The sequence below is a fragment of the Urocitellus parryii genome, chromosome X, assembly GCF_045843805.1.
Source record: "Urocitellus parryii isolate mUroPar1 chromosome X, mUroPar1.hap1, whole genome shotgun sequence".
Lineage (NCBI taxonomy): Eukaryota > Metazoa > Chordata > Mammalia > Rodentia > Sciuridae > Urocitellus > Urocitellus parryii.
The window spans coordinates 115883663-115901365 of record NC_135547.1 but is presented as its reverse complement, the minus strand read 5'-3'; the positions used below and the strand labels follow the sequence as shown (position 1 = coordinate 115901365).

Below are 17703 nucleotides of genomic sequence, written 5' to 3'. Positions count from 1 at the left end.
CTCCTAAAGGACAGGCATAGCTTAACTGGACTCTGTTTTCAGAAATCAGTATTGTTTACCATAGTAGTCTTTACTGTACACCTTCATAATTTCTTAAAATTCTTGAATTAGTATGTAAAGATTCTAACTTTAACATCATATGAGATGGATTTGTAAAGCCCCAAAATACATTATCATTCCCTTTTTCCCTTCTCTCTCTTTTTCTTTAATTTATATTTCACATAGATTAAAACTTAACCATCATTTTGGCAGGATGTTTGATTGCAAGCTTTTAAGGTGAGCTGTGTAACAAGGAACATGAAAAATCATGAAATGAGTCTTAAACTATGTAGTCTATCCCAGTGACCTGCATTGTACTTTCCACTGTATTTATCCTTGGCTTTTTGAACAAATTTTGTTTATCTGTACAAAAGTATTGTTGCAATATAAAATAGTTGTACTATGCCATTATATGAATGTCCAAAATGCATGTTAAATAATAGAACTGTGGGTCTATCTAGATATACTAAAGTGTTTTCATACTGGCTAAAATGGCAACATATTGTCATGAGGAGATGCAGTTCATTTTGTGATCATTACTTTGGTATTTGAGATTGCACAGAAATTCTTATTTTTAATGTTAATTGTATGTGTAGTTAATCAGTAAGATCTGTAAGAGAAACATTAAAAATTGTGAATTTTTATCTCACTTTAGGATAATTTCTTGAACTACAAGATTATTTACAAATGCTGTGAAGTTTGGAATTGGGATGCTTTTAATGCATCCTGATGTATGGCTTACTTCAATATATACAGTCTCTTAACATAAAAGTAAACAAACTCCTATTCATTGTGTATATACAAACATGAAATTGAGATCTATCAATATGCAACTGAAGATTATTTAAAATGAGATAAATGTGTGTGCCTATGAAAGGTGAAATGATTGTGTTACATTAATAACCATACTTTTGAAGATGTACCATAAAATGAGTTTAAGGAGACAGCTAGCTATGTTTATATTGACTGAAAAAGGTACATTTTCCTAGAAAATGCTGTCTCATATTGGTCTTTCATAATCCACTTTTGTTGCCTTCTCTGAGAATCTATGACATTCTACAAACCTAAGAGTGGAGCTTGTTTTTTTGTTTGTTTGTTTTTTTTGTTTTTTTTTTTTTGGTGAGATCTGAAATAGCTCTCTTGTATATCAGTCAAGATGTAAGCAAGTTAATTCTTCTATGAATTACTCTTTGTTATCTTTCTTTCGAAAGTGGGATTCTGACAAAGTTAATTTAAATAAGGTTCTGACTATGAGATAAATCTTCCCATTATAAAACAGTACATGGTAATTTTTTCCCTCATAATTAGCTTTTAGGTGGTTAGATCACAGGAAAAGGTGAGTTGGGAACTAAGAAGTAACCTCTAATATATATCATTTATTTTTGGAGACTCAAAGGAATATCCATGTACTAAATAACATCCTTCTTGATTTCAGCCAAGTTCAAAAACTTTGCAGAAATAGATCATTTTAAAATGATAACTATGTGTCATTGTTGTTGTTGTTTTGTGTTGTTTGTGTGTGTATGTATTTTCTTTTTCATTTTAACCAGCCTCTTATACCTAGAAGTCCCACAAGCAGTGTTGCCACGCCTTCCAGCACCATCAGTACCCCCACCAAGAGAGACAGTTCTGCCCTCCAGGATCTCTACATTCCCCCTCCACCTGCAGAACCATATATTCCCAGGTATAAAACTATCATGTTGTTCTAGGCAACTTCTACTTAAAGATTAAACTAATAGCATATAAACTACAAAGTCAACTCTTGAGGAACGCTGTGAATACTTTTTCAGGAATTCTGAATACATTTTGAAAATCATTCCCATTATAGTGAACAAACTTTGGTTGGTTAATAATAGCAGTAACTAATTTGTATTAAATATTTAGTATGCATTAAATATCTTATCCTCCTTATCTCTTAGAAGAAAGAAGAGGAAGGTAATATTAAGTAACAATTATTTTAATAAGTACAAAGTAAGTGAAGCATTCTGGCTAAGAAGCTGAGAATATCTCAGTCTAGTTTGAAGCATTTCAATTTTTTCAAAAAAGAGCGTTTATAGAGAACATTTATACTTTCTTAAATATATAGAGGGATTACTTTTTAATGATGAGGAAGAGGAGAAGAGGGAGAGTGTTTTCCCCCCAATGCCTTAGTATCTAGAGGTTTTACTTTATTAGTTCATTAATATTTTCTTCAGGCAATAGTGTTTACAAGAAAACGAATTGCCTTTAAATTCTATTGTCTAAATTTCTTGGGGCTGAATCTCCATTTCATTTCTAGACTTTATAAGAAATTCCTGGCAGGAGTGAAAGATTACATCTTCGTGCCATAATGCATTCTATCCAAAAGCATTCTGATATCTAGCTTGTGAATACAAAAATTATGGAAAGGGCCATCAGTATTGGGAATAATAAACACCAATCAGAAAGAATTTGATTCAATTCTTAAATTAATTCTGCAGTCACTCAAAAATAATAATTTAAGTTCTGTTATTACTAAGCAGTACTTAATATTAAATTTCTTCTGTATAGAAAATAATTGAACTCCTCATGTTTAATTTTCATTATTTTTTATTATTAGTTGTTCAAAACATTACAAAGCTCTTGACATATCATATTTCATACATTTGATTCAAGAGGATTATGAACTCTCATTTTTACCCTGTATACAGATTGCAGAATCACATCAGTTACACATCCACGTTTTTATATACTGCCATACTAGTGTATGTTGTATTAGTATACGTAGTGTTTCAGAGATATTTATTCTATTAAATACAATAATACTGATGTTATATAATCTAAATGCTATATGGCAATATGACATATCCACAAATACTATGTTGTCATCTAGTAATAAAACTATAACCAGTATGTATATACACATAGATTCTTATTTTTGAGAATTAAATGGAGTTGTGGAAAAATAAATTATAGAAAAAAATAATTGACATTTCATAAGTCTTTCCATTGTGTAATTTGCAATCTTATGTTCAATTTACAATCAGATGTACAGATCTATCCAACATGAGTAAAAATATAAGTTACATTTTAATTCTGTTAAAACAGTGTCAGATTTTCTGAATACTCTTGCATGAGAAGCACTGAAAAAAATAGGAAGCTACTTTTTATGGTTTTCATTTTCATTGAAAATATTTATATTTCAGTGCAAATGATTATGTAACAAGCCTTATCCTTCAGAGGACTATATTTAAAGATAAATATTTTAAAAATGTTTCTTAACAAATTTCCACAATTTTTAAATGTTCTTTCCTATTCACTTGGGTTAGGGATGAATTTGTTAAAAGGAAATGATCTCCAAGACAAATAGGATTTAAGATACACTTTAGATAAACAAAACAGTAAAATGAACCAGTCCTGTCCTCGTGAGTATGGTGAAGATATTTTAAGTCAATAAAAAGCTTGAACACACTATTTAAAAATATTAGAAAAGTTGAAATGTCAACATATTGGTCATTGTTTTATCAGGATAAACTGAAAGCTCCATACTTTTCAGTAAAATTCATAAAAGTAGTATATATTATCTCAATTGATTTTTATTTGGTCAGTATATAATTTAGTAGAATATTCTAAAGACATTTTGAGTCATATTAGTATTTACTCAGTCAGTCTTTTGATACTTCAATCAGAACAGCCCATGCATCAAAGCCCCTTTGAACCACAACATTATGTAAATCATCTGCATGTTTTGGTCTGACTTGAAGTTATAGTCATAAAACCTTTTGCAGTTTTCATTTGGATTTTAAATAAACAAAAAGGGTTCTCATCTTAATAAAAAGCAACTTAAAATGGTACAACTAGTCATTAAGTTTAGATTTTTTTATGTCATTAAATTTTTCAAACGTATTTATTCCAGTAAAAAACAAAAAGTAAAAAAGTGACTATAAACATGCCTTTTCCTCTAAAACTGAAAACACTCATGTATGTAAAGTATGTGAGATTTGCTTGGAATTTTATTATGCCTTGTGACTATATGCTAAATTATTGTAATTTATTGTGCATTTTATATTTAACCAAATTAACTCTACTATGTGTCCACTAAAGCAATGTTATCTTCATCCTTTCTTAAATCCTTTCTAGGTCAAAATGTAGATTTATTACATATTTTATAAAGGTTTAATTTAAGAACAGTTAAAATGTTTATAGTACAATGAATTAATACATTGAGTTCTTCAGGGATTCATTACATGAGTACATACTATACACACACTTATATACACAACTCACACATATACATGCACACATACTCGTAAACATATCAACTCATTCCACTGGAAAGTTGGGCTTCTTTTTTACTTTTCTTAACTTAGCATTGTTTTAGTGCCATATAGACATGTCTAACACATCTGCCTTGTTGATCTAAGACACTTCTTCATATCATTATATGGTAGAAAATATCAGCCCTTCAAACTTTCTGCCACTGGCTGTGTTCATATACATATAGCAAGGTGAATTAATGGATTTGAATCACCCTTGATCTCAGCTACATTAGTATTCATGTCACAGGCCTGATAGAAAAGTTTGCCCATTTATAGGTAGGCATAACCTTAGTCCAGTGCCATGAATTCATTAGAGCTGTTTCCAGGCTAATCGTAGTGTCGATTTCTTTTTGATAGAGTAACAAAAAGTGCCAGGCAATTTGTTCAGGAAAGCTTTCAGCTAATTGAAAATGAAATTCTGAATGAATTTTTATATTTATTTTCTTCTCATTGCCTAAGAACTATATAGGCATATTTTGGTTATAAGCAATCATTTTAGAAAATAAAAGAGTAAATGTCAATATAAATATAAACCTCATCTTGTGATGGGTTAAATTATAAGACATCTTACTGATTCAGTTTAGTCTGTCTTAAGAATATTGTTTATTACTTTTTCCATATTTAAAGTACTGGGAATATAGTTCCCTACATTTTAGACATCTAAACATTTTCGCACTGATGCAAAAAAATATAGATTTTTGCTCTGAGACACATATTTTGGAAATAACATTACTTTTATAAACTCATCACCATTGTATAAATTATAATGGGCCTTAGATAAATATATATGTGTATATGTGTGTGTATGTATATATATATATACACATACATATATATTTATATATTTATATTTCAGTTTTTCTACATCTTTAAGATTTTTAGCCCTAGAGCTTAACATAAAATTAATTCTTTTTCTGGTTCAATAACACTGATTTGTGATCCATAAGTGAAGAAATACTGCATTTACATTCCTAGTTATACTTTAGAAGACAAGCTTTTTTTAAAATGAATGCACAGGTAATTAGTGAAATATTTCATAACATAAACAAGGTTCAGCTTAACCAATCCTAAACAGAATATTTCTATCAAAACGCCATTCATCATGATCCTAATCATCAAGTACTATGTAAGTAATAGGTTTTGGAAACCCCATATATCCCATTCTTAAAGTCCATGTTTTATAAATCTCTCCACAAGAAGCATTACTGATGTGTTAAGATACATATTTTTTCTCAAGTCTCCTAAGAGTCTTAAATTAATGACATGCTGTTTGAAGTCACTACAATACCAATTTATACAGGGCTAATTTGGTTTCTGTCACCATGATATTCGTTATGTAAGTGATAAATCTTATATACATCTTTGTTTTTAAGTAGCACACATTTTACCAAAAAATCAGTTAGGTAATCTGGCAGAAAAAAAAGGCATATGGTTAAAATAACATTGTTAGTAGTATACATAGTGACTTGAATACTAGAGCAATTTATATGCTAAAATTATTTCCTATGGATGAGATTTTCCAGTGAAAAATGAACTCAAGCAATAGTTAAAAGATCCATGGTCCATTTCTAGCTACGTCATTTATTAGACAAGTCATTTAACTTGAGTCTCAGAATTTTTTTCTTGCAAAATAGGAATAATTAAAAGTTTTCCTATAATTTTCTTTTTCTTTCTTTCTTTGAATAAAGAATGAAACCCAGAGAGTCTTAACCATTGAGCCACATCCCCAGCCTATTTATTTATTTAGAGACAGGGTTTCTCTAAGTTGCTTAGGCCCACTAAATTTCTGAAGATGGCTTTGAACTTGTAATCCTCCTGCCTCAGCCTCCTTTAATTTTCAAAGAAAACTTGGAAAGATCAGCGACTACGGATATAGTTCAGTTGGTAGAGTGTTTGCCTTGTGTGCACAAGGCCCTGGGTTGGATTCCCAGCACCATACACATTAAAAAAAAAAAGACAGGAGATATATTGTATAGGAAGTTTATTATTAGCATTTTAAAAACTCTGCCCATTTTACCCCCCTAACACTTTTCTACATCCTTTTCCTTTACTCTAACAATTTTCTTTAGGGATGAAAAAGGAAACCTTCCTTGTGAAGACCTCAGAGGACATATGGTGGGCAAGCCAGTGCATAAAGGATCTGAATCACCAAATTCATTTCTGGATCAGGAATACCGAAAGAGGTTTAACATTGTTGAAGAAGATACTGTCTTGTATTGCTATGAATATGAAAAAGGAAGATCAAGTAGTCAAGGAAGACGAGAAAGCACTCCAACTTATGGTGAGAGTTCTTATTTTTACATGACACTATGTCTAACATGGGAATCACAATTTCCTCTCATAAGTTTTGGGGCTGTGAAAATTACTTGATTGCTTTTGAATCTTTATTATTAATCTGTATCTATCATGTGCTTCTAAGTGAAATATCAGCAATATGACATGACATTAAAAATTACTCTAGATTTTCCAACAATAAGAGAGAACAGCAAGTTACATTTTAGCTCATAATGGTTTATGAAAATCTTTGTAGCATCACAAGTACTTCTTTTGTTATATGTTGCCAAATTAAAATAATTCAAGGGCTTTATCATTTTTAATGAACACTTACTTCAAACATGACTTCTTTGAAATAAAATTGTCTTCTTAATTCTCATGGATTAAAAACATCTTTAGATAAGCTTTTCTGGGGGAAATCTCATCTCAGTTTTTGTATTTTTAAGAAGCTGTAAAATTAAACTGACATTCAAGTTGAAGTAGATTTTAAATAGAATAGACATACTGTATTTAAGGCAAGATGGGCCCAAAGTTACCATGTACCTGGAATTGTTTTTCTATCTCTGACTCTTGCTTTTCCATGCATGTCCAGGAATGTAATCAGGTCACAAATATTTAAAATTGATACCACGTGTCTGCAATATTTTTTGATACAGTTGCCTAATGTAATAAATCCTATGGTCCTAATGCAAGAATGAATGGATTTAATTGGAAGACTGTGTTCCTTCCTTTCCAGTTTTTAAATTAATCATTTTCATTGAGGAGTTTATGCTTTGGGGAAGGACAGGATTCTTGCTCATTAGTCTAAACTTGATCACTAAGAGCTATAAAGAATGGAAGTTGTTTTAAACACTCTCTTTTTACCTACCCTCTTCAATTGTTTGCTACAGCCATGTACCTTCCTCCTTTGGTCACAAAAATAGCAGTAATTTTTTCTTGTGCATGTCTTATTTCTTTGTGGTTCTCTGGTAATAATTATGTATGAAAAGTTTTGACCAAAGTAATCTTAAAGAATAGGAATCATACTTAATTTTCTTTGTGATTGTTTGTACATGTGCTTTTTATACAAATAAGTGATGATATTTTAGCATAACTCCTCAGTCACATAACTTTGGTGACAGTTATTTTGAACTGTTGTATATGAAAGGTATTTGCACCTTTTTCTCTCCTATTATATTGTAAACCTACAGTAGAGAGTCCTGCCATCTTTCTTATCACTTTCTGCATTCCATGACATAATGTATATTTTTATTCATTCCACAAGTACATGTTGACCACCTGTTATTAGATAGACAGTAAAGTATATCAACTCTTCTCTTTTTATATCCCAGAACTTTCTGGATATTTTTACTTATTTGGAAGTAAATGAACATTGCATTTAAGGGGAAATTCTAGTCACCAAATGAAGTAATTGATTCATTACTCATGACCTTATAAAATATATTTACTAGGTTCTTATAGAATAGCTATAATTGTCATATTCAACAGCAGTTTAAAGTACTAGTACAGTTTTTTTTTCTATAAATCATATTCTCAATAAAATAGAATACTGTTTTAACTTTAGAAATTTAGATAGCCTATAGATATTTGATTTTAAAAAGAAATATGTATATGCTTAAAAGAGGGATAAAGAAGTAAACTTTTGAACCTGAAACAAATATAATCTTACTATATAATAGTTTATTTAATCAAAATCTTCAAGGTAGACACTTGTAGATACTTCAGTGAAGATGTGCAGGCACAACTTGAAAGATTTTTTAGTCAACAATTAAATTTATTTAATTTTCCAAAATCAGAGGCTAGATAATAAATCTACTATTCAGTTACAGTATTGTGGCCATAATTTCCCAAAGATTAATTCATTTGTCAACTTGTTCAGCTAGTATTTTATATACATAAAGTTGGTCATAACTGTGAGTAAAACATAAATTCTACATGGAAGATAGGCATAACCCAAGAGGAGAAACATATCTGCATTGCAATCACTTTAAGTATATACACATAATGCTACATAGCCCAGGAATTGAAACACCATAGTCTACCTGTGAAATCACATAAGCAAGCATGACATTTATGCTGGATTATGAATGATGAATAGTCATTATCCAGCATTTCTAAATGCTAGTCATCTCCACCAAATACCTGGTACCTCTTCAAAACCTAGGTCTGAGAGGAAGGGTTTGCATAAATCTCTCAGCTAGACCCTAAAAGCCTTAATACAAATTACTTCCAGCCTTTATAATCAATAATAACTTCTTTATTTAACTTATAAAGTAGTATCATGATGTGGACCACCAAGTATGACAGTATTCTCTTGTATTTGAAAATTATGATGATGAAAATTTACAATCATCTTTAAATGTATTGCAAAAAACCATAAAGTTCATATTTGGTATTTTCTAGATTTGATATTAATGTAACTTCTTTTTACTTGTGTGATACCTTAAAATGCAGTATATAAGTTTTTTATCCTTATAACTGTCAATTTAGTTCTTAGTTACAAATGCCCTTATCTTGAAGTATTTGAATTTAGCCACCATTATTCTCCTATTAACTTCACAAATTACCTCTCTATTCAGAGAAAGTTTAAAGTTAAGATTATGAGCCTAGGTAAAATTTTGAGAAGCAAAAGAGGACCATGACACAGTTACCAGTATAAGAATATATACTTTGGGTTGTATATGTATTAATATGTTCATATTTTAAAATTGTGTATGTGTGTGTTTTAGTCAGCTTTTTTGTTACTGTTACTGAAAAACATTATAAGAAAAAGTTTAGAGGAATAAAAGTTTTTTGGGGGGAACATGGTTTCAGAGGTCTCAGTTCATAAACAACCTACACCATTCCTCAGGGCTCAAGATGAGGCAGGACATCATGGTCTGGTCGGAGAGTATGGTAAAGGGAAGCAGCTCAGGACAAGATCAAGAAGCAGAGAGAGACTCCACTCTCTAGATACAAAATATTTGCCCCAAAGGCACACCCCCAATGCCCACCTCCCCCAGCCACACCCTACCTGCTTTCAGGTTACCACTCACTTGACACCCATTAGGAGAATAATTCACTGATTGGGTTAAAGCTCTCATAACCCAATCAATTCACCTCTGAATATCCTTGCATTGTCTAACACATGAGCTTTTTGAGGACATCTCATAAACCATAACAATGTGTGTGTGTATGTAGTTATATATAGTGTATGTATAAAGTTGTATGTATATATATGTTCTATATACATATATATTTTATGTTTGTTATATTTACATATACTTTATATGATAAATGTATATTAGGGCTGGGGCTGGGATGCAGCAGTAGTGCACTTGCCTGGCATGTGTGAGATACTGGGTTCGATTCTCAGCACCACATATAAATACATAAATAAAATAAAGGTCTATCAACAATTAAATTTTTTAAAAAAAATAAATGTATGTTATATTTATATAATAAATGTATATAATATGTATTTATATACATTGTTTTTAAAAGAGAGAGAATTTTAATATTTATTCTTTAGTTTTCAGCAGACACAACATCTTTGTATGTGGTGCTGAGGATAGAACCCGGGCCACACACATGCCAGGCGAGCGCGCTACCACTTGAGCCACATCCCCAGCCCTATATACATTTATATGTATTAAAAATCAAGGAATGGAAATGAAGGGAGACCCTCATTGCTATACAAAATTACATATAAGAGGTTGTGAGAAGAATGGGAAAATAAACAAGGAGAGAAATGAATTACAGTAGATGGGGGTAGAGAGAGAAGATGTGAGGGAAGGGGAGGGGGGAATAGTAGGGGATAGGAAAGGTAGCAGAATACAACAATTACTAATAGGGCATTATGTAAAATTGTGGATATGTAACCGATGTGATTCTGCAATCTGCATTTGGGGTAAAATTGGGAGTTCATAACCCACTTCAAACTAATGTATGAAATATGATATGTCAAGAGCTTTGTAATGTTGTGAACAACCAATAAAAAAATAAAAAAGAAAAAAAATTTTAAAAAATCAAGGAAACTCTGTTATTAAACACAATGACAAAGAAGCACAGATGTAAAGACAAATATTTGTGGATTTTAAAAACTGTTGTTTAAACAGGTTCTCATTTTATACTACGAACCCTTTGGTTGTTAAGAGTGCATTTAAAGTACACATATTCACCATAAACAATTAGAAAAGTGCAATATGGACAGATAGTAAATGACCCTTTTAGAAAATAAATAAATAACATCTGTTAAGCTTTTATGTACATCCAGCACTGTTCTAAACATTTGAAAGGTCATTAGCCCATTTAATCCTCACAGCAACCCTATGAGGTGTATACTAATAAAATTCTTGTTTTACAAATAAGAAATATGAAGTACAGAGAGGTTGAATAATCTACCCATCTAGTAATGATAGAGCTGCAGTTAAGTACCCATGGGTGATTGTTGACCTTACTAGTGACAATAGCTAGCTAAATGTGGTTTAAAAATAATTTTTCAAATTCTTAAAAAAAAATAATTACCAAAAATTTCATTACTCCTTCCAAATTCAAAAATTATATTTCAGGCAAGAAGACCTAGGTCTGGTTTTGTCTGTTATTGTATATGGGGTTGGTTTTGTTGTTGTTGCTGTTGTTGTTTTTGTATTTACTGGTACTGTAATGAGCATGCATTTACTTAGATATAGCCCTGATGATATTTGGAGAAGGGTGATAAATTGAGGGGTAAAATGAGCAACAATGTGTTATATTATACACTTTTGAAGTCAGAAAGCATAAAATTTATCTTACTTTCCTAATATTATAGACAAGAATAATTTCTGGACATACAGATGCTAGTAGGGAAACAACATTAATTAGTGGTTACTATCATGACTATACCATCAGCCATGCTTGGTAATTCTGTCATCTACTACTCCAGAGTGACCCTAAGACTATTACTTTAGACCTCAGTTTTATCATTTGTGATAATATCTTCCTCATAAGAGTTTTATGAGAATTCAATAAAATGAATTATAAACTGCCTTAGTGCCCAGTATATTAGGTGTTTACTTTATTGTCATTATTACAGAAACTTTAATATGAAAATAGAAAGGGTAAAATAGTATTAAATCCCTTTAATTGGTCACATCTACTCAGGCTTCAAAGGTAAATGTTCAATTTGATATCAGTTACTTGTCAATTTCTTATTATGCAGCACTAAAAAACGACAAAATCATGGATTTTGCAGGGAAATTGATGGCATTAGAGCAGATTATGCTAAGTGAAGCTAGCCAATCCTTAAAAAACAAATGCCAAATGTCTTCTTTGATATAAAGAGAGCAACTAAGAACAGAACAGGGAGGAAGAGCATGAGGAAAAGATTAACATTAAACAGAGACGAGTGGGGGGAGAGAAAGGGAGAGAGAAGGGAAACTGTATGGAAATGGAAGGAGACCCTCATTGTTACACAAAATTACATATAAGAGTTTGTGAGGGGAAAGGGGAAAAAAATAGAATGGAAATATTTCCCATCAACTTCCCTTTTTCTGTCCATGGACTTCTTGTCCTTGGTATTCCATGATAGCACATTTCTAGGCATAGAAACATGCTAAAAGATAGACACACCTGGTTAAGTTCCTTGTGGACATAAGTAGTCAATTTAAAAAAAAATGGAGGAAAATTGGCTGGTGTTGTAGCTCAGTGGCAGAGCAATTGCCTTGCACATGTGAGGCACTAGGTTTGAACTTCAGCATGACATAAAAATAAATAAACAAAATAAATATATTGTGTCCATGTATAACTAAAAATATTTTTAAAAAATTGGAGGGAAATATCTTTATGATAGAATCACAAGAACAGTATTGTTTGAAGATAGGAATCTAAACATTTTCTTATTTACTTTTCAGTAAATTTATGGTACTTCACAAAAAGCACATGAATGAATGCAAAGTTGGCATTTTAGCAGTGCTCTTCACAAATGTTTTTTGCATACATTGCATTGGGTAAAATTAATATCTATAACTTTATATCTGAACATTTTCAACTTGAGTCTTTTGGACAAGATAAAATCAAGTACTCTGTCCCTTTTATCCATGTGAATAACAAATGACTTGAGTGACTTACAGTGGCATGATGAAAGTCCTATAAGCAATGACATTATAAACTGAATATGAAGTGAGGATAGTGTCTTAGGTTCCAGGGTCTCTCACCATATTTCAGCAATGCATTTTTCTTTGTTTTACAAATTCATTCTGTCTTTTGGGCAGTTAAAATATACTTAATAGCATTATTTCATACACTTATTAAAGGATCGATTATACACAACACATTCACACTTTTCTTTTTCCTGAAGAATAGAAGCCTGCTCTCTTTTCTGTGATTTTATTAATGTAGTGTTCCTTACCAGGTAAAAGTTTAGTTGTCATTCACTAGCTGAATGGGATTCTAACAACAGGATATTTCTTTGTTCAAGTAATATATACTATTCCCAAAGAAAAAATAACCATAGAAATAGAAATGAGAGAATCAAAAATGCAGAGATATGACATATGCACTATACTCATAGGAATTCTTAATCAAATAATTTTGAGCGTCAAGCTAATAATGATGATAGTGGATCTTGTAATTGATAGAAAAACAGTGCAGAAATATTTTGACATAGAAATAGAAAATAGTCTGTTTCTAATGTAAAAATTAAAATGATCATCTAGGGAAGGCACTCTTCCTTAATTTGTACAATTTTACTGATGGGAATAGACAAAACGTAAGTTTTGAGGTCAGAGAAATCAGAAATTGGTGTCACAATATGGCTTTTAATAGCTCAATTGATCTTGAGTTTAAGTGAAATTTCACTTCCCTAAAATTTTGTTTCATTATCTGCAAACATGGGATAACAGTACTACTCATAGTGTTTTCATGAGGATTAAATGAGATAATGTGTCTAGTACTTAGCAAAATTCTTGCTACATAGAAAGTGCTGAAGAAATGGTGCCTAGATAGCATATTATTGCTTCTCATAAGTAAAAATAATAAAAATGTCCCAAAGATTTTCAAGTGTTGATGGATCAAATTAGCACTTGCTTCTCTCCTATGGAAAGACTTATTAAGGGACAAAAAGGCTATAAGTATTCCTTCATGTTTTGTCCCACTACCAAGCCAATAACCAACTATTTAAGTTTGAGCAGCTAAAAGAAAAAGGAATATAACTTTTTGTTTTCTTTTGGTTTAGATTTGCAAAAGTAAAAGTAAGAATATTCATATAGCTAATAATGCCACAAAATACTACCTAAGTGTTCTTAAACTCCACTACAGAAACCATCAAGTTATACTCTGGGCCAGAAGGACCATTGTAACCTCTCAGAATCTGAAAATAATTCAGTTCTCATAAATTTTTAAAGTTTTAGGTGAGTAACTAAAATAAAGAAGGAGAAAAATAACATGTAAATAAACAAAATGGAAACTTTTAAAGAAATGAAACCTGGGAAGAAATTATTATTCTGAAAGAATTAAAGGTAACTAAATACTGGATAAAACAGTAAGATTAAGAAAGAGGAGGTTTAAGTAAAGTTCCAGAATATTAATATGTGGATAAAATGGAAAGATTATCAAACCAAATAACAAAGCTGATGCACCTATTTGAGGAGAAAAGAAACTCTTCAAATAAATTAATCAACAGAATTGAAAACCCAAGAATAGAGATTAATTTAGTGATTCTCACCTGAGGTCATTATTCCCCACCTCAGAGGACATTTGGCAATTTCTAGGGACTTTTTGGTTACACAGTCATAGCAGTTAGGGAAGGCGGGGTACTACTGGCATTTAGTGGGTAGAGGCCAAAAACAGTACCAAACCTCATAGGAAATCCGCAACAAAAAATAATGATCAGCCAGGCATGGTTGCTCATACCTGTAATCCCAGAAACTCAGGAGGCTAAGGCAAAAGGATCTTGAGTTCAAAGCCAGCCTCAACAACTAAACAAGGTCCTTACCAACACAGCAAGACCCTGTCTCAAAATAATAATAACAACAACAAAAGGGCTAAGGATGTAGCTCAGTGGTTAAGTGCCCCTGGGTTCAATCCTTGGTACCAAAAAAAAAAAAAAAAGTGATCAACAATGCCACTGTTGAAAAACCCTCACTAATAAAGAAGAATGAAGTTATGGCATTTCTTGTAAATGGATGGAACTGGAATAGATCATGCTAAGTGAAATAAGGTAGTCCCAAAAAACCAAAGGGTGAATGTTCACTCTGATATGTGGATGCTAACCCAAAACAAGGGAGGGTGGGGAGGGGAAGAATAGAAATTCATTGGATTAGACAAAGGCGAACAAAGGGAAGGGAGAGGGAGGGGAATAGGAAGGACAGTAGAATTAATCAGATGTAACTTTCTTAGCCTTGTATGTGAATACATAACCAGGGTAATTCCACATCATGTACTACCACAAGAATAGGATCCTAATTAGAATAAGTTATACTCCATGTAAGTATGATATGTCAAAATACATTCTACTTTCATGTATATCTAAAAAGAACAAATTAAATAATTTTTTTAAAAACCTGGATAACTTAAGAATAATTGATTTACAGATAAATTGAATCCAGAAGCATATAATAGAAAATCAAAATCAGAGAAATTATATGACACAGGGATGATTACCTTTCATGTATATCTAAAAAGAACAAATTAAATAATTTTTTTAAAAACCTGGATAACTTAAGAATAATTGATTTACAGATAAATTGAATCCAGAAGCATATAATAGAAAATCAAAATCAGAGAAATTATATGACACAGGGATGATTACCTTACTATTGTTGTTCTAATCCAAAGAACCTGGGTAGTTATTGCCCCTCCAAGATATACCGACATTTATTCATGTTCAGCATATTCTATGGGTAGAAGTAGTATTAAGGTTGTGAGTGTCTAGAATGACTAAACTTGCTCTACAATAGAAAACATAATCATGACATCCTCTGGAAGATGAAGTGTGGTACAATTGTCCCTACTTGAAATCAAAATTCATTTCCCCTATAGAAAAAATATATAATAAATGGCAGCTATATAAAATTTAAATAGAACTCTTAGTGTTAACTTACAAGTTACAATATAGTTTAAAGTAATTCAGCATTTTCCTTAGTATGTTTTTCAGATCACTTATTATGAAAGAGAGTTTATTAAAGAAAGGTCAGGTGGTTAAATAAGTTTGGAAACTCTGTATGCTTTATCTGGTCTTAGAGATTAATGGCTTTGAAAGTCTTGTTGAATTTGGATGCTTATTGTTTCCCAAATATTTCTGCACTGAATTATAATCTCCTTATCCTTTTTTCTTCTTCCTCCTTTTTTCTTTTCCCTCCTCTTCTTCTTTATCATCATCTAAACTTATTAAGTTTTCTAATGGAACTAATGTTTTATTGAACACATTTTGGAAAATGCTGAAATGGGTGTTTGCAGCTCCTCTTAAATACCCAAATACCAATGGCAATAGCTTCTATTTTTTATTTTATCATTGATTTCTAATTTCATTCCATTGTGGTCTGATAGAATGCAGGGTATTATCTCTGTTTTTTATTTACTAAGAGTTGCTTTGTGGCATAAGATATGATCTATTTTAGAAAAGGAGCCATGTGCTGCTGAAAAGAAAGTATATTTGCTCATTGATGGATGAAATATTCTATATATGTCTGTTAAGTCTAAATTATTTATTGTATTATTTAGTTCTAAAGATTCCTTATTTAGATTTTGTTTGAAAGACCTGTCCAGTAGTGAGAGAGGTTGTCTTTGATCCACTTTGAGTTAATTTTTGTGCAGGGTCAGAGATAGAGGTTTAATTTCATTTTGCTACATATGGATTTCCAGTTTTGCCAGCACCATTTGTTGAATAGGCTATCTTTTCTCAGTAAATGTTTTTGAAACCGTATCTGTGTCCTCTATTCTGTACCATTGGTATACAAATCTATTTTGACGCCAATACCATGCCACTTTTGTTACTATATCTCTATAATATAGTTTAAGGTCTAGTATTATGATGCCTCCTGCTTCACTTTTCTTGCTAAGGATTGCTTTAGCTACTCTGAGTCTCTTATTTTTCCAAATTAATTTTATGATTGCTTTTTCTATTTCTATGATGAATGTCATTGGGATTTTAATAGGAATTACATTCAATCTGTATAATGTTTTTGGTACTGTGGCCATTTTGACAATATTAATTCTTCCTATCCAGGAGCATGGGAGATCTTTCCATCTTCTGAGGTTTCCTTCAATTTTTTTTTAGTGTTCTGTAGTTTTCATTGTAGAGGTCTTCCACCTCTTTTGTTAGATTGATTCCCAGGTATTTTTTTTAGGTTATTGTAAATGAAGTAGTTTTTCTAACTTCTCTTTCAGTGGATTCATTTCTGATGTATAGGAATGCATTTGATTTATAAGTGTTGATTTTATATCTTGCTACTTTGCTGAATTCATTTATTAGTTCTAGAAGTTTTCTGGTGGAATTTTTGAGATCTTCTAGGTATAGAATCATATCATCAGCAAATAGTGATAGTTTCAGTTCTTCTTTACCTATTTGTATCCCTTTAATTTCTTTATTTTGTCTAATTGCTCTGGCTAGATTTCAAGGATGATGTTGAATAAAAGTGGTGAAAGAGGGCATCCTTGTCTTGTTCCAGTTTTTAGCAGGAATGCTTTCAATTTTTCTCCATTTAGAATGATGCTGGCCTTGGGGTTAGCATATATAGCTTTTAAAATGCTGAGTATGTTCCTACTATCCCTAGTTTTTCTAGTTTTTGATCATGAAGATGTGCTGTATTTTTCCAAATGCTTTTTCTTCATCTATTGAGATGATCATGATTCTTGTTTTTAAGTCTATTAATATTGATGAATTATGTTTATTGATTTCTGTAGGTTGAACCAACCCTGCATCCCTGGGATGAATCCCACTTGATCATGGTGCACTATCTTTTTGATATGCTTTTATATGTGATTTGCCAGAATTTTATTGAGAATTTTTGCATCTATATTCATCAGGGATGTTGCTCTGAAGTTTTCTTTCCTTGATGTGTCTTTGTCTGGTTTTGGTATCAGGGTGATATTAGCTTCATGGAATGAGTTTGGAAGGGTTCCCTCCTTTTCTATTTCATGGTATACTTTGAGGAGT

The 17703-nt window shown here is 31.5% G+C and overlaps 1 protein-coding gene across 4 annotated transcripts in view; it reads left to right on the top strand.

Annotated features, from left to right (window-relative positions):
- Cnksr2 (connector enhancer of kinase suppressor of Ras 2) overlaps positions 1 to 17703 on the top strand; it is a 262226-nt gene that overhangs the window by 145527 nt on the left and 98996 nt on the right. For all 4 annotated transcript variants that reach the window (XM_077794034.1, XM_077794033.1, XM_077794032.1 and 1 more), the window contains 2 exons: positions 1590 to 1723; positions 6386 to 6597. In XM_077794034.1, coding sequence (XP_077650160.1) covers positions 1590 to 1723; positions 6386 to 6597 — 346 coding nt within the window. The remainder of the gene's footprint in view (positions 1 to 1589; positions 1724 to 6385; positions 6598 to 17703) is intronic.